This window comes from Cyphomyrmex costatus, unplaced genomic scaffold (assembly GCF_001594065.2).
Source record: "Cyphomyrmex costatus isolate MS0001 unplaced genomic scaffold, Ccosl1.0 scaffold123, whole genome shotgun sequence".
Lineage (NCBI taxonomy): Eukaryota > Metazoa > Arthropoda > Insecta > Hymenoptera > Formicidae > Cyphomyrmex > Cyphomyrmex costatus.
The window spans coordinates 2,576,970-2,601,437 of NW_017275207.1; the positions used below are offsets into that span (position 1 = coordinate 2,576,970).

A 24,468-nucleotide genomic window follows, 5' to 3' on the forward strand; every position below is an offset into this window, starting at 1 on the left:
CGTATTTCTTAAACCACAATATACTAGCAGCATAAGTCAATCGCAAATAAAAATCGATATATTTTATGCCGTTTACAATACATTATTCACGACAATAAGTGTTTAAATATTTTTATCCTAATTGCAAAATATGTACTCAGAAATCTTTTTTATCAACATTCTTAACATATACATATATTATATTCTTTTTATACTGTGTGAAAATAGATATTCCATCGTTTTATGTGCATCAAAACACCATAATTAAACTACAAATTTTATATACCACTGTCTAATACCTATATTTTTAAAAAATTATTTATTTTTTGCCCGAACAATTATACAGTTAGAATTTTCTGAATTTTTTACTTTTAATTTATAAAACCTATCTTTTTTAGTTTAGCGTTTTGATTTTAACGAATCTATTAGGAATAGAAAATCGATACTATTTTTATCTACTCTTACTGTACAAAACAATTAAAGTATCAGTTAAACTGAGATTAATAAAATCAATTCTTAAAGAATATTATACCATCACTAATAAATTTGATTCATTAGTTTCAAAATTATAAATTACCATTATAAATAATATATTACCGTTTCAATCTGTTCTCTTAAGCCTATCCCACATCAAATGCATAACAGAGCATAAATATAATATAAGACTGCTGGACCAATAAACATCCAACATAAAGTTGCCACGTTGATTCACATAAGATGCTCATTGGTCTAGAGGCATTATGTTGTGCTTATGCTGTGTTATGCATTTCATGTGCAATAAATTTTATACTTGTAATTAGACAATTTAATTGTTAAACGTGATTTGTGATATACAATATATGTATTTCTCTTTTTTCGATAATATTAGGTACTGTTTTTGAGATTTTCATAGATTATCTTCAAAGATATCAGAGGATTTGCACCATGTTTTTTTATTAAGTAGTCACAATCAGTAAAATTCTTGGTAATTTCTGTTAATTACAATTCTAGGAATTTGATAGCTAAAATGTATATACCATACATAACTCGAAGTACAAGATACGCCCCTTGAGTCATTGAATTGTAAAAAGGCCTGTCGAAAAATTTGTATGATATTTGGAGAAGATGCAATAAAAGAAAGAACTGCTTGAAATCAGTTCCAAAAGTTTGCTTCAGGCTATGATAGCCTTGAGGATGTATCCCAATCCAGAAAGATAACTTTTCTTGAATGAAGAGAATTTGAGGATTGCAATCGGAATGAATTCAAAATTGAACTGCAGAAAACTTGCTAATATATAATATTTAATGTTGATAAAGAAACCATAAGATATGCTTCTTTATTTTTTCACATGGAAGACGGCAAAAACTTTTTTGGACGCACCTATAATATTAAGCGGCGTTCGCATAGATTCTTCTAAAGCATGTGACGCACGTATCGTGAAGAAAAAAATTCTATACAAGACGAAGTAGATCAAATTTGTGTGAGAATATTGTAAAGTGCATTAAAATCTCATCAGGGTATGTCCGGTGCGAAACTTATATTCAAGCAAGGACTTGTGTCCATGGAAATGGATCCAGTGGAAAACTCCGGCGCCACTGAATCCACCTCGAGGGCAAGCTAGACTCTTGCCAAATGGAGTCAACGTTTTCGCTAACGCGCTTCGCTTTCTCGCGGTACGGAGGCGGCACGAATGGAAGAGGATAATGGAGATTGAGCAAAATGCGAAGCGATAAACAGGTGATTGCGATGCTCCTCGACAAGAAATAGTCGAATCGATGTGAAACGTTGGTAAATGGAGGTAATTCTCGATAAACTAGCGATTAACGTGATACCAGAAACATGACTCTGCAACACTGTCTGTCATTGATAAGGAATTTGCTTTTCCAAAATTAAATAAAAATATTATTAATACGAATATGAAGCCTACAACAGTCTAGCTTGGATCTTAGTTGATTATATATAATTTCGCGTGAATTTATATACTAATATGTGTAGTCTTTCTAAACTGCACGCCGAACAATTGTCGGTCTTGAAACGCAATTGTAATAAACTACCGCAGTATTATCACGAATTAAATTGATTAACAATTTAATAATTAATTGATGTTCTTTTCGCATCTTATATATCGATGTTAAACTATATTAAAATCTGAAACTAATAATTCTTCTTATTGCAGAAAATGTTACTTAAAATATTACTTAAAAATATTATATTTCTTAATGCAATTGAAAAATATAATATTGTACGAATATACATAAATAATTTATAATTTTATTTAACGTAAAAATTTAATACAAAAAAAGATGGACTTTCTGATAACCTTTACAAAAAATATAATATATCTCTGAATATATAAAATTCCACTTGTAACTATAAAAACTTTTAATAAATCAATGAGTCGTCGAGCAAAAAATTCATTTCTTGAAATAATATATTTTAGCATAATGAATAGGTACTGTAAAAGAAATTACTTTATAGTATATTTTGCTGTGTTTATTCACAAAATGTTCATAGATTTATACTTTTCGATCACACGCATTAGTCGTTAATAGGTTCAAGTCACTATATACTATTAAAACCTGTTATGAGCTGAAAATTAATCGGTGAAAATTAATCTAATTTATAATTCATGATTTGCTGAGAAAATATATGCAATAGAATTAAAATAAATAATAGCAATATAATATGCAACAGAATTACTCGCCCTCGATAATATAATATATTATATAGTTTTAATATTCCAAATATTAAATAAGAAATGGAAATTCACGTTTGCAGCATAAAGTGAAAGAAAGTAAAGTTTTTAATTTAATTTGCGTTTTTCTCTCTTTCATATTGTATATTTAATAGTAATAAGTTTTCCAGATGCAAGTTGTCCGACATACGATTAACGGTATTCATAACGGACTACGAAATAATTTGGTCACTTGAAAGAGGTCAGCGCAACCTATCCATTGACGTCTTCATGTTAGAATATTCACCAAATCGTTCGTCTGCCAATACATTCGAATAAACTGTGCTAAAGAAAAATAGTGAATTTCATTGTAGGCTGTTTCATTGATACGACGTGTAAGGATAAATCGAAGTTCATTTATCTGAGAAAAGGATATGGACACTCGATCAAGAGAAGTTTTCCAGTCTCGCGCGCTGTTAAATTGATTGAGTTGCGAACTCGATAGTTTCATTAACAAGGACTTTGCGCGAGATCGGTAATGAATCCCGTCAGCGAATAGATCGATATTATACGTTACGTTGCGTTTATCGTTCGAAACTAAGCGGTAATATGCCGTATTAAATATTATGAATTGGAATATGATTATCATAACATACACATTCGTATATGATATTATCTTTCGCATGAAATATTATAGCGACGTTATGGAAACGTTAACTATGTCGAAATGTTAATTTGTCTATATATCCAAAAATATTTGACAAAGTATTATAATATAATAATTATATTCTAAAGTAAAAAATGTCTTTTATAAGTTTACAGAAAGATTACAGTATGCTGCAAACCACGTTTAAAGAAGCATTAATCCACTGTTCAGTATTACTATACATTATTAATATCATTTTAGAGGATCAAGTATTAATGTACGTCATAAGAGCAGCAAAAAAAAAGTAGAAGAACGAGGTTCTATTCTTTGCTTGAGGTAGGAAAGTCAGTTAATAAAGCAAGAGGCATCGCAATAACGAGCATGTTGGAAAAATATAGTTAATTGGTTTAATTGAGGTCGTATGTTCGTGACGTGAGTCTCTGACGAGCTATCGATCACATTATCTTTTCTTCAAATTGCGTTAAGGATAATTGAGAAGTAAAATTAATCTTTTATTCATGTTAACATTATTTTGTTAATCGTAATCATATTCCAATTATTTTTAGAGACTGTCCTATCAGTTGGCACGATGGTACCATTATATCAATAACCTTTGATATTTTAAGAGACAAATTATGCTATAAACTTATGTAATCAGTAAATATTTGCTTACAAACATCCTTTCAATCGAAGGTTCTTTAATCAATTATAAGGAATGTTACGTATATGATAAACATTATCCAAGAGGTGACGTAAGATAAAATCTTTATCCGTTCAGCAATACACTATAAAATGTAATCGATACGTTAAAATAACTGTTTTAATTATAAACTGAATATTTCGCGCTTAATTCAAATACTCATTTAAAAAACATATTTGCATCAAAATCGTGTTCCATTGTACGCAACATATAGACAGATAAATTTAATTATATAAGAAGGATAAAAGCTTACTACATATTTTAATTGCATTATTTATTTATATCAGATTTTTATTGCTTCCTGAATCGAAAACGATTTGATCGATCGATAGTTTAGAGTAGACTGTCACATTGAGATATACAAGCAGTTAATCGTGTAGAGGAAATCGCGAGACGCATATCGTACCAAATGCAGGCAGCTCTCGTGCCAAATCCGATTTGGAGTACAATCGACGTGGCTAAAGAAAGTTCAAGAGGTAGGTTATCGGCGAGAGTAATCGCACCAAATATTGACAAATCACTTTTAAACCAGATTATCTTGCCAGTTTTAGGTGTCCATTACATTTTTTAAATAAAAAAAGATTTTTTTTTTTTTATAAAGGGAAAAATATTTTTGTTAAATGCATATCTTTTATTTTAAAAACGTTTTATTTTAAACGTTCGTGCATCATAAAAATTGTGCGATACGTGTTTTATATAATTCCATCCTAATAAGTTTGTACATTACACGTATGATGAGATTGACTGTTGGACTAAGGAACAAAGCACAATGTGTTTTCAATTATCTGCATTTTAATCCATCTATATTCTGCGCGAGTATTATTTCAGGACTATTACGTTGACTATACATTTCTATGTGAAAGCAAGGATTTCAAAGTAACCGAGAGAACAGAGTTTATGTTCTTTCCATTATATGTTAAAAAGTTACTTTCGAACGACGAGAGTCCCACTTGGAACGGTATACTCGTCATCTTCGTATCCTCCAATAACGTACGTCCACGTTGGAAATTTCAACCGGAGTCACACTATCTCTCTTTATCTCGTTTCCCTTCTCTTTGCACAACAGTTGATGTCATCAGCGAATATGCTATTTTTTATAATGCTTTCATCCTAATTTAGAATACTTTTGAGTTTTTTTTTAAATTAACTTTCTGCTCATACCTTTCTATTCACGCTCTAGTAGAATTAAAGTGAAAATATTTTTAATTAGATCTAAAGGAATTTCTTATATATTTCATCTTAAATAAGTCCACAATTAATTATCTATTTTTCATTTATTGAATTTATTATATAGAAAAATAATAACAATACTTATTGAATCGATTATTATTATCGAATAGATTTCTATTATCTAAGAGTTACTTAAAATATTTTAAGATTTATTTATAACATTTCTTTAAAACTTTATAATTTTTCAAAATAAAACGGTTGCTGTTAAATTTAAAAAGAAATCGAATAATAAAGAACAGCTTTATTTATTATTTAATCTTCTCTAATAATTCTTCTAACTCTATTTTGTACGCAAAAGTGCTATTTTAAGTGCGATTTAACTTTATAAACCATTTGTCGGAAAAATAAAAAAAAAAATAGTAAAATATTTTATGAAATATTGAAAGTTATAATTGTAAGTTGTTATAATTTGATTACTTTCATTATATTTATAGTCTTTGACTACTTTGACTACTTTTTTTATTTACAGTTGTTATTCGACTACTTTTGGTAATCATCTACTTATAACATGTTCTTATTATTCACTCAATCTAATTTTCTTTGCTAATTTTCATTATTTCTAATTTCATCATAACATCTAATTTCTTTTTACTTTTATATAACATAAGTACAATTTATTTCACAATTGCTAAACAATTTAATTCGACAGTTTCGCATTTTTCCTCGCAATCAATACTTTTATAAATATTTTTGTCAATTAAGCACTAGATTAGCAATTAAAGTACTAATTGTAATTTGTGAATCTATTGTATTACATTGTGGATAAACTTATCATAACTTTCGTAAGTAGAATTAATCTGTCTTTTTTTTCACAGTAACGTTCATGACATCTCAACTGCTCCTTTCCATCTTTCCTTCAATTCACTCGTGCCCTACTTTAACTATTGTCGCGATAAACTTTGTTTCATTTAAATTCTAGAAATTTGTTTCATTTAGAAACTAACTACGAATAATTTACCAAAGGCAAAATGTAAAATTTGAGAATATTACGTAGAGAATATTACACTGTACCAACACTAAAGGAATTTATTATATCTATCTAAAGATATTATATTCTTACTGCGTGACGTCATTATTGCGTTCTCGGATTGTAGTTCACGGTTCTTTACTGACTGTTATATAGCTATTCGCTTAATAAGCAAAATGTCATAATCGCTTGACCTCTTCCACACAATCATCAATCTATTCAGTTTCAACATTCAATCTATTTACATTCTCTAGTATTCGTCCGATCTTTCGTGTATCGTCACTGACCTTGAGTCGAATTTGCTGCCGTCCTGGAGCGTGCCGGTATAGTGCATGGTCAGCTGGTCGCCCTTCTTCGATTTGACGTCGCATACTTCGGGCATGTACAGCTTCTCCACCTTTAGACCGCTTTCAGCATTGTCGGCCCTGCTGAGAGCCACAATTGTTACCACGAAGAAGAGAGCGTAACGACACATCGCAAGCACGACACTCACGCTGTTCGACGTATAAGAGACCATGTTCATCAGTCGACGGATGCTCGTGAGCAACTGAGTTCTCGGAGCGTTCTACACCAGCGAGCCACCTTCCTGATCCCCGCTCGTCCCACCGCCGCCGTCCCAGAGCGACGGCGCCGTGGTCAGGACGGAGACCAGAGCAACGGGGGCCAGAAAAGGACGGAGCGTCCATGCCGCCACATTGCGCCGTCTCATTGGCCCCATGGAATATGTAGGTCTCTATACCTCGGGAAAGTCCTTTTCTCTCTCTGCTGCCTCTCGGTACCGCTCGCGATTTCTCGCTCAGCCCTACTCGGTCGTCTCTCCTCAGCTGCCTGCTCCACAGCTCTGTCTTTTTCATGGTTGTATCCCGGAGTTGCGCGTCTTGCTCCGACCTGATTCTCTTCCTGCTTTCTCTCTCGCCGCCACGTTGCACCGCTTCATCCTTACCGCGCTTACATACCGATATCTTCATCCTTCTTCCGCTGGTGGCATATCACGGTGTCTGTGGCTTGCTCCGAGTTCGCTGTACCTTTCTCACTCGCCTATCAGGTCAGGTGCTCCCTTCCATCCCTTTAGTTCCATCTTCCGCACCTCTTCGCATCATTGCATCTCGCCCTTTTTCCTTTCTCTCCCTTCTCCTTCGTCCGTTCCCTCTTTTCCTCATGGTTACCGATATAAAAAACACGAGTCGACTTGCGCTCTGATTTTGACGAGACTTCGCAGGTGCATCGTATACGAATGCAAGTTCAAGAAAATGTATCGTTCTTACAAACCAAATTAAGGAATAAATTTTATTCGGAAGAAATGTTATTTTACTGACACAACGTGGAGCTCGTTTATTAGAAACACAATGGAAACTTCGTTGAAGTTCGCTCTATTGGGCAAACCATTTTATTCCCGAAGTAAGCTATATAAATAAAGAAATATTTTTACATCCATAGCAAAATATTTTACATAAGTTAGTTGCGCAATACGATAACTAAAAATTTTATATTCACAAAAAATATAATATTCAGTCATATTGTATTGAACTCATCTAACAATTAAAACTTAAATTAAAGGAGCTATTTTTATCAAAATACAGTTGACCAATGCGAAAAGGAAACTTAGAAATATGAGTGCAATTCAACAACGATAAAGGATAGATATGTGAAAAATGCATTTGATTCTGATCCCTTAGGATTTCATTCGATTTTGTTCACTTCGTCAAGCGGAGTTATCCTCGATTTTTCCGGTTCCTCCTTTGGTTTATTCTCTTCGTACTTCTTCAACACACAATCCTTGCTTTTCACATATCGTCCCACGTATCCATCTATCGCTCTTTAATTTCGTTCACCGTTTCTCGACCGCTGCACCTCGTGTTACATGTCATCCTGATCTCGTCGTTTATCACTGATGTCATCGCGCTACCGCTGTGAGGCGCATCCAAGCGTTGCAATGCGTTTCCTTCCTACGCGGAGGAGGATTCCGTGGTCGTTTCGCGAAACGTATGGATGTCGCACTGATCAAACCGGATGGCCATTATATTTTCTTTTTTTTTTTTTTTTAAGTTTCGGTTGAAATGGCTCGCTCGAAGTTGGAATATTAAACTATGAGTTTTTAATCAGTTGCGGTCACCTGTTTGAAAAATCCACTCACCCATGTGCTAACAGAATTCATCTTTCAATGAATTATTTATGGTATATTTTATGTATCGGTATGTAAATGCGACTGGTCGAGATATGTACATCGAATTCGCTAACTGCTATAGCGGAATTTCCGGATAGCATTTGAATAGCGATACTCAATCGATTAAGGTTCACATTCGACTAAAATGGAATTTTACGAAGTAAAATTTATGCGTGTATGATATATGTACGTATATAGGTATAAATACAGAAATAAAATGATGAAAATGAAATAATAATCACGTTATCAGATTATACATGCTATCGTTAGAATGGAGAACGCATTCAAATCAATTATATATTTCATAAATTTCAAATTAATTGATTTATTAATTCATAGTTACGTTAAAATTACAATTAAATGTAATTTGCTATTTATAATAATTATATGTATATTAACTTTTATAATTATTAGATATACATAATATATAAATATTTATTTTGCCATAAGGTACATACATATATTTTATGCGTATGTGATATCTGTGCGCACGATATAAGACATATTAAATAAATAGCACAAATTATATTTAAAAAAAATATTTCTAGCAATTGCAGAAATTGTTAATTTTATTTAATCGTCATAATATTATACACGCTAAATTTAATAACTTTTTTATTTAAAGCCGCTTGAGACTTATATACATTTGCCATTTTATATTTTGTTATTTTAAATTCTTTCTGTTCAGAGGTCACTAAATTTATATATTTTAACATCATAGATTCTTGCGTACAAATTTTAATTTAAAAAAATAATTGACCTTTGCTCTCTAAACTTTACCATTTTAATCAAGATTTTTCCGTAACCATTTTATTTCTAAAAAAAAATACTACAAGATTCACAATTTCTGTGCCACAGAGATCAATATAAAATTTCGGCACCTATCTTCTCTTTGCACGTTTTGCCTGTTTCCATTCTATTCTTATATATATGGCTATGATATGAAGTATATTTTATAACTAATACATGTGGCATATTACAAGTACGCAGTACATGTAACATTCTTACACAACTTTCATATGAGTATGAAAGAGTACAAGCGCCCTTCAAATGCGCTTCGTATATAATATTATTTTATCAAACTTAAATTTTAAAAGAAGACAAATAAAATATGTATTTTAATAACAATAGTAATTTTGTCAAAGATATTGAGCAATTATATAATCTTAATTTCCTAAAAAGCCATAAAAATGCATCTTTTAAAATTTAAGAGCTATTTATCGTTACGTTGTAATATGTTTTGGAAATAAGATAATGTTAGCTGCAAAAATATATTTGCCTTTTTTTATAGTTTAACGGAAGATAAGCAAACTCGTATGTTCGTTTCATTACGACGAGTATGCAGTGATGTACAGCGAAAAGCGAAAAGTCAAGAGCCCTGTGTGCACATTCATTACACATCAAGCGAAATGGACCACTCACGACAAACCATTTGCATCTTAAAAAATGCTCACAAAATCGTAGTGAACTCTTTGACTTTGTCCTTATCATGACGCAATAGCGTTCAAATTACACTTCTTTCAATTACACTTCTCTTCACACATACCAATTATAAGATTTATAATATTGATTTATGCTTGGTTTGAACAAAAAATTAAAATAATATATTATTTGCATGAATCATATTATTGTGTAATATACATTTGGTGATAATTAAAACGTACGAGAAATTCTTGGAAAAATTGGTTACATAGTCCTAACTTTAGTTTTAAAAAACGTCAGAAAATGTTTTATCATTTTATCTTCTTTTATGCAAAAGATAAAAAATGATACGTTTTCTCTTTAAGAAATAAAAGACAATAATATTTTTAAAATGGAGGTCATGTATAAATATTTTAAAATAATTAATATGAAAACTTATAAAATGTTAAAATATTTTTTTGCCGTTGAAATTGAAATAACAAGTACGTAATTAACTTTAATGTATATATATATATATATTATGTATATACTTGACAAAGAACAACTATTTCTTGAAATCAATAGACCCATGCGCAAATGCGGTAGGAAGTTCCAACAGCTCGTATAACGACGCTCCCAACTAATCCTCGCTCCGGCTGCTTAACGCATGGAAATTAATAATGAGACAGAATGGAAATCCTAGAGCGATAAGCCCTGGATCTACATAACTCCGTGTGGATTATGCAGCGATGTACAGCCACCAACCCGTATTGAACGAACGATCGAGGAACAAACATAAAATCGGTTCATTTAATCCACGATCGCAGCAGCTGTCTAGCCACCGAAATAATTACAGATAAAGTTTTATGGTACACCGCATTGTTTAAAGGTTTTCTTAATATTTTAACGCGTACAAGCAATTTTTTTTATCTAACTCTTGAAGATGAATAACCCTAGAAAACCACACATAATTCTTTATAGAATAGATCTTTGATTAACAATAATATAAAATTAAAATTCATTTTATTGAAATTTTTTACTTACAGCTATAAAATTCCTTTTTACTAGATGTGTAATATGTTTATTAAATACAATATGATACAATGTTATCCTACTATGTATATCCATATTTTTCCTTTTGTTTTATTTAAAACGATTTATGATACGTATAGTAAAAGGATATTATATTATAAACTCTATTTAAAAAATTTTTATAATATTTGTGCTATTAAAATTATTATAAGAAACTAATAGTTAATTTTTTATTTTCTAGTAATAATTGATTATTAATAAAAGCTTAATTTTTATTGTGTCTGTACAAGATATTGGAAATATATACTATAATACATAAATAGTCATATAAAATATATTGCAATCAAACAATTACTCATTTTAGATATCAAACATTTTTTTTGCATCCTATTGAATGATTGTGATATTCTTGTGAGATTTTATAGTTACAGAAGTACTCGTACTTCTTCGATTTTAACAAAATTGTCGAGATCTCACTCCATTCGTATATTTCATTAACTAATACAACAATTCGGAATTTAGTACCTATGCATATTTTTTTTATAAGTGCACAATTTCTCGCGTGGTTATTTAAGCAGTTTATTTTCGTACATGTGCAATCATCAACGAATAGTAATTGCTTGCAGGCTATCGTACCTAGTTACTTGAGAACCGAAATGTAGTTTAAACAACCCGTAACATGGTACGAATTCGCAGCCCAAAGTCTTCGCATTCGTGTCACGTCGATGTTGTCGCGCGATAGTACAGTCGGCAATGCGATTTACTTCGGAATCGGTTGTCGAAACTCTCGAGAGAATCACAAAATGATTTTTTCTTTATACGCCAGTATTTCCAAATTTAATATTTTTTCTAATACGGGTAGCATAACAAAATAATATTCAAGGAAACAATATGATAGCTCAATTTTCAACAATTTATTTCATACGTTGAGATTTTACTTAAAAATCTTATGTACAATATGTATATAAGTGTCATGCCATTTCTATTGCTTATTAAAATGTTGTTAATTATGTTATAACAAAATAGCACAATAGAACAATATGCGAAATAATCATGTTAGAGAAATTACATCAAAAGAACCATATATTGAAAAACATTATGTAACTTCTGACTTTCATATTATATATCCTCTAACTTTTATTATGTATTCAAAAATATTTTTAAAAGAAATAAATACGTTATTAAAATTAAAATGTATATAGTATATAATTATTATAGCAAAAACAGTAATTAAATTATTAAGGTTGCATATTTTATTTATTAAAGAATATATCGAATTGCTAAACAAACGTTCGGAAATTTTCGTTATTGTTAGACCACCTTTAAATATATTACTGTAAATTTGTTAGGATCTTCGCATACATTGTTTACAAACTTTCAGAAAATTGCTTATTTTGTAAGTATATTTTTGAGAATGCTTTGTAATACATTTCGCGTTTTTACATTCCAAAAAAGAGAACACTATTTAACATTACGATATACTACATATATACGCTGTATTTCAAATATATACTGTACATATATGGCAAATATATAAATTTCATATATTTATTTATGTTAAAATTAGTAAATTACTTTTACTACATTTCACTAACTGTGTGTAAATAAATATTTAAATTAAAATGATTTAAAATAAAAATTTATTATTAATTAAAAATTATCTTTATATTTATTTATACTTTTTATCTGAATTGTTGATATTTAATGTAAAAAAATTAAATATTTTAAGAATTACAAAAATAAAAATGAATATTTATCACTATTGTATCCTTTCTTTATATGATTTATTTTTTTATAACTATATTAGATTATATAAAATATATATCTTTACATAACATCGATAATAAAAAAATTGTTAGACTATTATAATCAGTAATAGTATTATATACCTATATTTTTTGTTAATGAACAACATTTTTTAACATACAACATTAATTATAAAGTGCCATAAAAATATGTGAAGATATTTGTAAAATGTATACATGCAAGAATGTATTCTTTCTAATATATATGCGCCTAATAAGTAATATTTATATTATCATTGGATTTTTTATTGTTTTCGACCATTAATTTACAACTTTAGAAAACGATTGCGTCTTCGAGTCGGAGAATTAACAACGGAATTCGAATCTCACGGTAGAGCGTTTAAGCGGCAAACAGGCCAGAGCTTAATAGCGGCTTGTTTCCATCGGGAAACCAGCAGCCGGTTGAACGCGTGGAGTTTCGACAGGCAAGCTCGAAAGCGCGAGCGCGAGTAACGCGGGCTTCAGCCAGTTCGAATGCCGGAGATAGCTAAACTGTTTCCCAGGTTTGTGAGCCGGTCCGGGTTAAGGGAAACACGGCCGACCATGGTATTCCCGTGAGATAGTTACACGACAAGTTCCGATGCGCGTTGTGTGACTGAAACTCGCACGTCGTGCGGTCGCGACACTGCTACGCAGCGCGGTTTAAAGATGGCAATTACGGCCAACTTTGGTTTATAACAATTTACTCCTTCATTTTTTCGACTTTCTAAAAACATCTAGAATAAAATTTCAAAAACTTGTGTAATGAAGCTTTTTTCACGAGTATTATTCTTATAAATTCTTCTTAATATTCACCGATAATCGCAAGCAAATAATTTTTGATTTTACAAAGAATGTCTCGTTGTGTGACGCTGCAATTACAATTGTAACTTTCAATAATACTTTACTAATAATGAAAATTATTGACGTACTTTGTATGTCAATAATTTTTGCCACGATATTTTATTTTTCCGGATTTTGTTCCTAAAATAAACTCTAAACGGTCTAAATGCTCAACACTGTTATACTGATGTCCCCTTTAAACAATTTAGAATAAACAGTTTGGAGGCTTAATATAGCTTCTGAACAATCAATATATGGTATAAATATCAACACAATGAGTTTTAAATTCACACCACGACGTTAATATTAATACCAACACAGTAAGAATTATGTAAGAATCGCATAGTGTTAAATTATACACATTCTAATTGTTTTCAAATTATATAATATTTGTTGCTATATAAACATATTGTTTATGCAGTGATACTTTCGGCTACTTATAGTATAAGTATTTTAGGATTTATTCTTGAAGCTACAAAATGATTTAAATTCAATAATTATATTATTGACATACTTTTCTAATGTTAAGTGATCTGATTCAAGAATGTTCTTAATCTAATATACAATCCAAATAAAATTAGACTAACGTATGGAGTCGATTTTTAAAAGTTATTTAAAATGTTTCAACTATTTAATTTATTTCAAGCATCATCTTGCTATTATTATGTTAAAATGAAAATTCAATAGCTTTTTTTCTTTATTAAAAATGACAGGTACCTTTTCAAATTGGAGTATAATATCTATGTTAATTAATGTCTTAATTAATAGAGTTTGAATGCTTTTCTAATCATATATAAATTACTTAACGTCGAAGCAAATCAAGGTAATTACTACGAAAGGGAAATTTCCATGTCAGCGTTATCTTGCTATTCCCTCATTTCAATTCCGCGGAGATACTTGGATATTCATGGAAATTGAATTTGTAATACGACTGCTACAGTGTCATAGGCTACGTGCTATCGATATCATGCCTACGATGGATTAGTTGAACTTGAGAAAGGTGCATATCAAACTGATTGTCAAACTCTGTTCTTATTCGTTCAAATTATAATACATATTGTATCATTTCGGATCACACTGATCGGGCCATCTCTACTTCGCAGCATTCAGGTTTTATGTTTTATTAACTGCATAATTATATGACATAAAATTACATTCAATACTCGCTGCAAATCTTGAGAGCTCCAAGCCTGCGAAACACTCGCGTGATTTTCTGTGCTAACCTATTTTGATCGCTAATTTTGACAGTTAATTTTAGAGAGCCCAACCGACAGTAATGGGGTCTGCGGCGTGGAACAAGCTTCTCGTCCGTTATCGATAATGTCGACGGCGGCACGGAGGTATACCGAATGTGAGAGATTGCTTGTATATCAGGAGCACGTTTGAAATTTTAAGAGAAAGAGATGATCGAGGCTGGCATCTCTTCCTTGTAACACCGAATTTGATTTTATGTTTACTCACGCTCGTTTGTGGTCGTCTCTTCTGATTAACGAGACATCTTAAAATCTATATTGTGTAATTATACTATATTAAATTATAGGAATTATTAATTTTTAACTCTATTGTATTCATTTTGTTCACGGTATTGCTAAACATAATTGTTTAAACATAATTACTTTTCAAACTTATATAGGAAAGAGTGGTCTAAATCGAAACCTATTTGCAGTTATTGTTCTCTACAAGGCGTAAATAAAGTCAGATCATAAAACCAATGGTGCCGTTAAAAAGATTATTTAATTTCCTTCATTTTTGCTTTAGGCCATTTTGACGTATCTTTTACCTATGTCGAACTATAATGGAAAATGTAAAAATGCATTTTCCGATCCGATTTGGAACCATGAGTCCTATTTTTATAGACTTTTAGATAGAATTTTAAAATATTTTAATTAAATTTTGTTAATACTGAGTAAAAACGAGCAATTTAAGACTCAAAGATAAAAATACAGTTTATATCATTAGAATTAAAATCAATAAAAAGTTCCATTAATCTGAGTCTGATGACATGATATTTTATTGATTTAGTGTTCCTTAGACCAGATCTGGTCGGTCGATTACCAGTACTACAACCAGGTTGTAGCAAACCTTCTCTCTTCGATGAATTAACTGGCTTACTCGTCTTTTTAGTGTTTTTTGTATAGGTCCGATTCGAACACCCAAAGAGAGGTTCGATTTGGACACGAGTTCTTTCGAACTATTGGGACAAATTTTCAATAAACCGTAAAAGTAATCACAAAACTCTTGCTGTTTTTTTAATTCTACACTCTTTAATTATCTTAAATCAATTACCGCTCAAATTTTTAACATCTTTTAACTAACGATTTACAAGGATTTTGTTTTTTAACAAAATTTTCACATGATAGCCGAAAATACATATTTACGAACTATTGTATGAACGTTATGACAGAGTACTGCCAAACTGCTGTTATTTGTTCGGTGTCCTATAAGGACTTTACATTATAAATAGTTCGCAAATCTGTTTAACCGTATTTATTTAAATTAAAAAGGTCCGATTTAGGACATTCTTCCCTACCATATACAATAGATTACATCTTACTGTTTAAAACGGCAGCATCCGGAATCTATTTTTATGTAAATATAAAAAATTGTAAAGGAAAATGTGAATAAATAATTATTTATTGATTTACACTACTTTCCGAATAAGAAAATATATATAAATAAAATTACTTGCTTTTTACACTATAACAATATTTTTTATTTTAATTCTTTATATTTATATATACTTCTTTAGTTCTCTTACACTTTAATCTTTTATTAAATGCAATTTTATAAATCTATTTCTCAAATGCGTAGTGAGACAGGTATGAAGAACGCCTTTGTATTTCTATTGACCTGCTTTGACATCAACATTGAATGCGGTCATTTTCAGATGCAAGAAATTTGACAATTGGAATTAATTTTTAAATTTACTTAATTTCTATCATTTTATTGAAAATCCATTATTCGCATATTCTCGTATTACATCACATATAATTCATATCATATATTATTATATATCACTATTCTTTTAAAAGATTTAATTTGTTAATTCAATTGAATAATTTATTGACTGTTTATTCAGATAAATCTAATATTATATCATTAAAAATAAATGGTATTGTCAAAATAAATAGTATTATTCAGTTCATTTAGAAATTACTGTGAATATATAAAAATAGATATATGGTATAAGAAATGAATACTTAACTTATCTAAAATATTTAATCTAATAGCTATACTAATATAATGTACGTTATTAATAATAAAACATATGCGATTTTATATGTACGACAGAATATTATATAAATTTGCTTCATAAAATTAATGAATTTATAAAATATTAAATAATCCCACATTATTTCCATAAAATATCAATTTGAATAATTTGTCTGACTATACGTTCTAGATAGACTTTATATGTCATTAAATATCGAATGATATCATTCAATGTACAATATTCAGAAATCTCTGCGACCATATAAAATGGGGATATATGTATAAAAAATGTAATAAAATTTTATAAAAAGAATCTAAATCTTTCCTAACTGACTCTCGTAATAATTTTTCCATATTATCTTATGTACATAATTCCTTTGTTATAGTTATTTCTAGTTATTATAGGTATTTGAAATAAGTATATGTATAAAATATTGTCACTATTTCGTACAGTGCTATTTTGTGTATTGCTTACTGTTAGAATTTTATGTTATAGAAGAATAGATATCAGCAATGCGAGATAAAATCCGAGATTGAGGTACAAGCGAATATCGCGTTAATTAGACACTGAACTCCCGCAATCAAATGTCCCATCAAAATATAGACGTGTGCATCGGCGATGCATGGTAAATCTGCGCGATTAAAATCCTTCTGTACCGCGTAGATTGGCACTCAATTTTGTTGGGTTTGACCGGACTACGTAATGAAGTTTGTGGTAGAGGCAGCCTACCGATTGCTGCTGATGTGCAACGCGAACGGTGGCTTCGACGCACCGCGAAACGAAATATCACCGACGATACGACGAACCAAACGTGCCACGTCGATTATTCTGCGGTCTTAGGATGAGCGAAAACGAAATAGGGACACTTCTCTCGTTGTGGTCTGATACAATATATATAAGAGAGATTAAGTTGTTTTCTTGAATAAATAGAGTTAATAGATTTTTCTTAAACAAATAATAAAGTTTAGAAAAGAAATCACGTGTATTGACGCAATAGCAAATTTTCTTTATAAAATTATATTATAAATCATTACAATTAATAAATACTAATAATAATTGTAATCAATAAATTTTTCAATCCATTATATTAATTATATAATTGTATTTTATTAGTGCAATATTTGTTCAAAAATGATTTATTCATCAAAAAGTATTAATTTTATTCTCCATAAACAATTAATTTGTTTTCTTAGTATAAGTACTGTGTTCGAAATATTAAAATATATTTTCAAGTTTCCAAATTATAAATTTAACATTTTATAATTATGTATTTGCGGAAAATAAACTATATACATGTATAGTATATAATGTATCTATTGTACGGCAACTTCCAGTCTTCTTGCTTGCAATAACAAAAGAGACATGTGAAAATAAACGATCCGCTGTCGCTTGTACAATGTTAATTTCACGTTAATTACTTGGAAAGTAGTTAAGATAACTCGACGCAGCATTTCAATAAGAGGAAGTATCATGTAAAACTGAATTTCACATTTGTTCCTACATATGGCAAAATATTTCAGTAAATAAAAAGTAAAATAATAAAAAACAGATCTCACGATATAATACAGTTTTGCAAAATACCCTATATTTATATATATACCCAAATATTCTATATTATATCAAAATTTAAACTTTTTAATTATAAAATTTATATATAATATAATTCTGATTACGCACATATATTTGTATTAATTGATAGATTTAATATTCAGATTGAATACAAAAATTTTTTTAAAGATAAAATAATAATATGAGTTTGACACCAAATATATTTTAAAATGCAATAATAAAGTTATATTACTTGTGTTATTAGAACATTATAATATTCACATACGTATGTAATTATAGTATAATATATATAGTATGCAATACACTACTTTATTTCTCAAGAACATTTGTGATCAAATTTTTTTGAAAATAATAAGATATAAAAAAATTAACTCATTCAATTATTAAATTAAATGTACACGGTACTTTGTTTAATCTGTAAATTATTAGATTTTACATTAAAACATCTTTTATGAAATAAGTATTGTAATTTCTTCAAATTTTACTTACATTATTATTACAGTTTGATATATTAATAAAAATATATTCATTGAAATATTACTTTTATCATAATCATTGTAAGGTTTCGAAAATATCACGGAAATTTTTATAATAACTTATACTTTTCTGCTCTCATAATCCGATGCACCGTATTAAATTGCCGTGCAATTTTCTCTCATATTAATATGCAACATTGCTGCGTCATAGAACATCAAAGGTTGTAAAATTGTCTCTTTATGAAAATTTCGGACATTCACGTGTACATAATGAAAGCCCGCGAAAGATATATGCAGATTGCATGTAACATGAAGTTCAATGCAATTTTCGTATTTCGCATCACTATTACATTTTGCATTTATCTTGTCGCATCATGAATCAATTTATCTTTAATTTACTACTAAATCAATAAAATATAATGCAAAAAATTTTGAAAAAATACTAATACAACTGCAAACTTGTTTTATAGGAAGTAGATTATAAGCTTGAGTGATATATGCCTGCAATGTACAGAGAAAGTTTTGCTGAGGTCAACTTTCTCCAATCTGAAAGATTCTTCAACAATGAAATCGTATGACAAGCAGTGACGTGTAATAATTTTTTTGTCAAAATTTTAAATTGATTTTTTTGTGAAAACATATAAGGCAAAAATGTTCACAATATCTTTATAAACCAAAAATTACAAAAATTAATATAACATCAAAGTACGTCAGACAGAGAAAAAAATACAAAATAATAATGATATAAACTTTTATATACTTATAAATTATTGTACAAAAACATATCTAAAATAAAAACGAAGTGCTTGATTACATGAAAAACGCGCACGTTTGTATTTTATCGTATATTCCATATCGTATAAATTGTGTAGTAACGGTATACCTCTATTTCATGTATATAGAGTCCTTTAGTACTAAAAGAGAGGAAGTTAATTAACCACTTTACAGTCAAGAGTTATTTTAAGCTTAAGAACCTTGTTGGGTCAGCTTTCTTTGTATACGTAAAAAATTCTAATTAACTTCCTACATGGAAGTCAGCATTATTTATATTTTAAGTCGACCAACAAACACACATATACACACATGCACACAAAATCTTAGAGGACCGTAATGCATACAAAAATACAATGTTTTAAATAAAATAAGTGTTAAAAAGAGTTAATCTCTTTTCCATATTAATTTGAATTTTAGCAATAATATTACCACAAAGATAGATAATATATCTTCAATAATAATAATCAAGAGTTTATAAGTATGTATACTTATACATATATATATGCAAGAAAAAATACCAACGGATAACAAACTCTAATCCAAAGTTCTTTTTAGTACATACGAAAAAATCGACATGAAAAGTTACAGAAAACTATAAAAATAATTGAATTCTTCATAAAGTATTAATTAATATTTGTATACACTGCATCTTGTTAATTAACGTCCGTACTCTGAAAGAGATCAATCGAGCAAAGAACTAACGCATTTAATTAACGACTAAGTATATATTTGAAACGTCCTCGACGCGATTTATTCAGGAAGTAAGAACTTGATATTACATTGCATATATCTCGTATATTTTTCCTCGTACATTATCAGCTATTTTTTATGTTCTATAATCGCAATGTATTCTACCCAAGAAATATTATTCGTATATATTCATCATATTTATTTAATAAAAAAATTATAATCTAATATTTTTTTCTGTCTCTCTTCTTTAAAAATGTATTTTAATGTGATCTGAAAAATTAATTACAAAATACTAAAATTAATTATAATATACTAATTTAAACTTAAGAATCCTTTAACTCTCAAAAGAATAAACAACTTACAAAATAATCTTCTATATAAAAATCAGCATGTGTGTATAAATTAATTTATTTACAATCAAAGAACATTTTTCATATAATAAAAATATTTCAAAGATATTTGCAAAAATTAATAAAAAATTAATATGATTCATAAAGAAAAATGCTTATCAACGGTCATTGCTTCCGTATTAAATACATTTTTCATTGTAATTTTATCCGTTTTTCTTTCTGTCCTTATGAGTGTTGAGGATAATCAACACTTGTGAAGGGAATAACGGGAAAAGGTAATTATGTGGCTGAGGAAAACGCACGAAAGCAGCTCTAAAATATTATTCGGGCAAATAATATCTCCGGACACGCGAGGATTCTGAAGCGAAGCAAATATTTACGCGCGATATGAAATGCAAATTTCCAACAGACTCAGCGCGGCAGTCATTTAAAAAAAATAGCCGCATCGTATTGTGAAAGAGAAACGTTAGCAAAAGAAACTACGATTTAACGTTCACATCTGCATCATTTCTAAATTACTAAATGATGCAATTTATTGCTGTTTCTTATATCATGATTTATATCATCAGTGATGATTCATCATATGCAATACTAAATGTGCTTCACAATAATATTAAAGTGAGACACGCATGTTAGACAAATAAAGAATTGCGCAATTGCATATGTATAATGCATTAAATGCAACATTAAGGAAAAGTGAGAATGCAAGTCTTTAACTTTTACGGCACGCAATTTGAACATCACATTAGTTGTACTATCTAAAGCGAGGGGGTAACCACTATCTAAAATATTGTCCCACAGATTACATGATTTCATTTAATTTTATATAATTTTATTTGACGACAATTTTCCTCACTATATATATGCGGTTATTTGGAAAAATTAACGATTTTATCTAATATTACACAATTATTTCTTGTAATTGTCGGATTATATATCGAAATTTTATATAAATTTTATAATGATTTCAGGGATTCTGTCCCACGATTACATTAAGTGATTACCCCCTCGATCTAAAGACACGAAAATGCAATTTTCTGCATTTGCAAAAATCACTTGAGCTATCTTTAACGATAATGAAATTACTTTAACGAACTCACGTGAAACCGCAGAATAAAACTACGTGTAATATTCAAAGAAATCTAATCATATGATAAAGTCAAACTACCTTATCTTCAACTTCTTTATTCTTACAACATATGTAGGTATAATGTATATATCAGAGAAAGTTACTTTACAAGTTATAAATTACTTATAAATTATAAATTACATTTTATCATAAAAATTGAGTACAACGAGTTAGGATGTTTTATTTTTTATATTGTATCATTTGTGCTTTAATTTTGTATTACTTTTGTATTAATTTTTATAATAAACACATATAAGGTAACCTAAAAAGTATAATAACTTATAAAATACTTTCTCAACCCTGATATATACACAATTAATGTACCTATACATATAGTAGATAATGATTTGAAAGGATAAACTGCATTAGTCTTTACTTGGCTGCTATAATCATAAGTTTAATTATGTATTACACAATGGAATTGCAATGTCATAATAAGTACAATAGTACTTGTATACAGTAGGGATTAATTAGCAACAACTAGTCATCCTTGTTCAAGATATGAGAATTCCTTATGCAGTAATTTATTTACATATATATTTTATCTGTATAAAACAACGAGATTTCTCTATCTGATATCTTGAAAGGTCAATGCACTTGATAGATAAACAGCGACAACTCACGCAATGCATTATTTATCCGAAAGGAGGAAAGAAAGGAAATAATAATCACATTAAATTAAGCCTTTAAAGTCACATTTTTAGAAATTGTACTATTCTAAGTAATATATATTATATGTATTACTTAGGAAAAAAATCTTGTTTTTTATTGTACCACGTTAGCGTGCCACGAAAGATTTTTTTACATCATATTAATACATTTTTATATAAAGTAGAAGGCAGTGCTAACAATCATTATAAAAAATAGATTTAATTTGATTTTAATATATAATTTTTAAACACACACACGAGAGACAAAAAATTACAGATTAGACAATTTTTTCTTTTCTTTATTAGTATAATCCGCAATTAAGGTTTCATGCTTTCATGCGCATGGAAAGTGTAACCAGTACTGAGTTTAATGCACTTTTCCATTTCACACATTTGATTATATGCCAACATCTGCATTTACCAGATCATTAAACCGACATATCAACAAATACTTGTTATAACGCAGCATTATCTTACTGTTGCTTGTACAGATAAATTATTGCACTGAAGCGAAAACGAAGTTAACCAATTTATGTAATTAATTGTAGTCGCTTCGGGCAAATTCCATTTTCCGATTACCTGTTAGATCAAAAGAACACGTAGGCAAAATTCGTTTGTGAAGCTTACGTTCAACCATTGTCTTAAATGGAGTTTAAATGAATAAAACAAAAGAGGTAGAATAGTGATGTTGCAAACTTGTATTGTACTATAAATCATGCTATTAAAGTTAAATAGTTCTTGATTTTAAAATGTATTAAGATGTAACTTAAGACATATTAAGTTATCAATAATTAAGATATTTAAAATATTATTAACGAAAATTAAATTTTAATGTAATAAAAAATAAATATTTTGGGAGAAAACAATAAAACTTCAAGATGTGTATGTATATATAATGTATTTTTGTCTTTTTTTTATATATCAACACAAAATAAAAAGTTAAATTTTTCGCTATTTATTTAAAACACAGCGCGCGAAGAATTTACTAACGACGTTCTACGTTATATATATGATATAATCTAAATTTTTTTTTTATAATTTCACGAAGCACCAGTATCACCAATCTCTCCCAGAATACGTGCCTGTATCTAGAAAGAGCACTGTGTGCCACGTGGCCAATTTTCTTCCGACAATATTGACCTTTCCGACGCTTCAGTGGAGGGACAAAAATTTCTGCAGATTTCGTGCTATCGCCGTCAGTCGAAACGGGACAGGATATACTCGATGAGTGCGCTAATCCACAACGTTTGACGTGGAGACTCGATTTCGCTGCGGAATTATCGAGAGCATTGAAAGCTTTAAGCCCCCCCGGACGAGATTCTGGAAAATTCGAGATTTATATTCTCCATGCGTCGCCTGGAAAAAGGAAAAGTCTTTCATATGTCGACCGCGCATTGATCCATTTCTACATTTTGACGAATTGAGAGAAAAATTCGCTATAGTGTGTGCAATCTTTCGTTAAAATACTCAAAGTTACTTAACCGTTTTTATATGTCGCCAACAGTTATTCTTCATCCAAAACTAGAAAAAAGATTTTATTTTATTTTATTTACCAGGAATGTAACAAAAATTTACAACTAAATATAAGTAATAGAATGCAGTTTATCTTTCTGTCTTTTTAAGGACAAATAAAAAAAAATGCAAATAATTATATACATATATAGTTAACAAATAATTGAAGAATTAAAGGACTCTTTTATATAACAATAATTAATACGTTAAAAATGGCGAATAAGAGTCAAATTACAATTTAAAATTTGAATCTATATATAGTTAAACAATAAAATAAATAAAAAATTTCTTTAATTACTTTAATTCCATATAAATTATTCAAACAATTATGAGTATTTAAGCCTTATAGAGAGAAATTTATTTCAGTGTGGAAGTAAAAAACGTTTTGACAAAAAACACTTCAAACAACATTCTAGATTTCGATTACTTTCATCTCACTTTTTTATTCATCTGTGTAGTAGAAATATAACGGCAAAACATTGCGTGCACACGTTTTATTTCTATATACACATATATATATATATATATATATATATATATATATCTCTTACGAAGTTTGCCTTATTCAGGAAGTCAAGTGTGCATCAAAAGATCGAGTATCATTAAATCTTTAATCACTTTCACGTCTCCTCTCTTATTTCTTTATCTTTCTCTCTCTTTCTTTTCCTCTCTTACTCCAACACGGTGAGAGTAGCGGTGAAAGC

At 29.4% G+C, this 24,468-nt stretch overlaps 1 protein-coding gene across 1 annotated transcript in view; it reads right to left on the reverse strand.

The window, feature by feature from the left end:
• The window catches only part of Fkbp14 (peptidyl-prolyl cis-trans isomerase Fkb14), a 63,010-nt gene extending 56,300 nt beyond the window's left edge, over positions 1-6,710 (reverse strand). The window contains exon 1 of the mRNA XM_018549213.1: positions 6,464-6,710. Coding sequence (XP_018404715.1) covers positions 6,464-6,699 — 236 coding nt within the window. The 5' untranslated portion in view covers positions 6,700-6,710. The remainder of the gene's footprint in view (positions 1-6,463) is intronic.
• Positions 6,711-24,468: the final 17,758 nt, after the last annotated feature.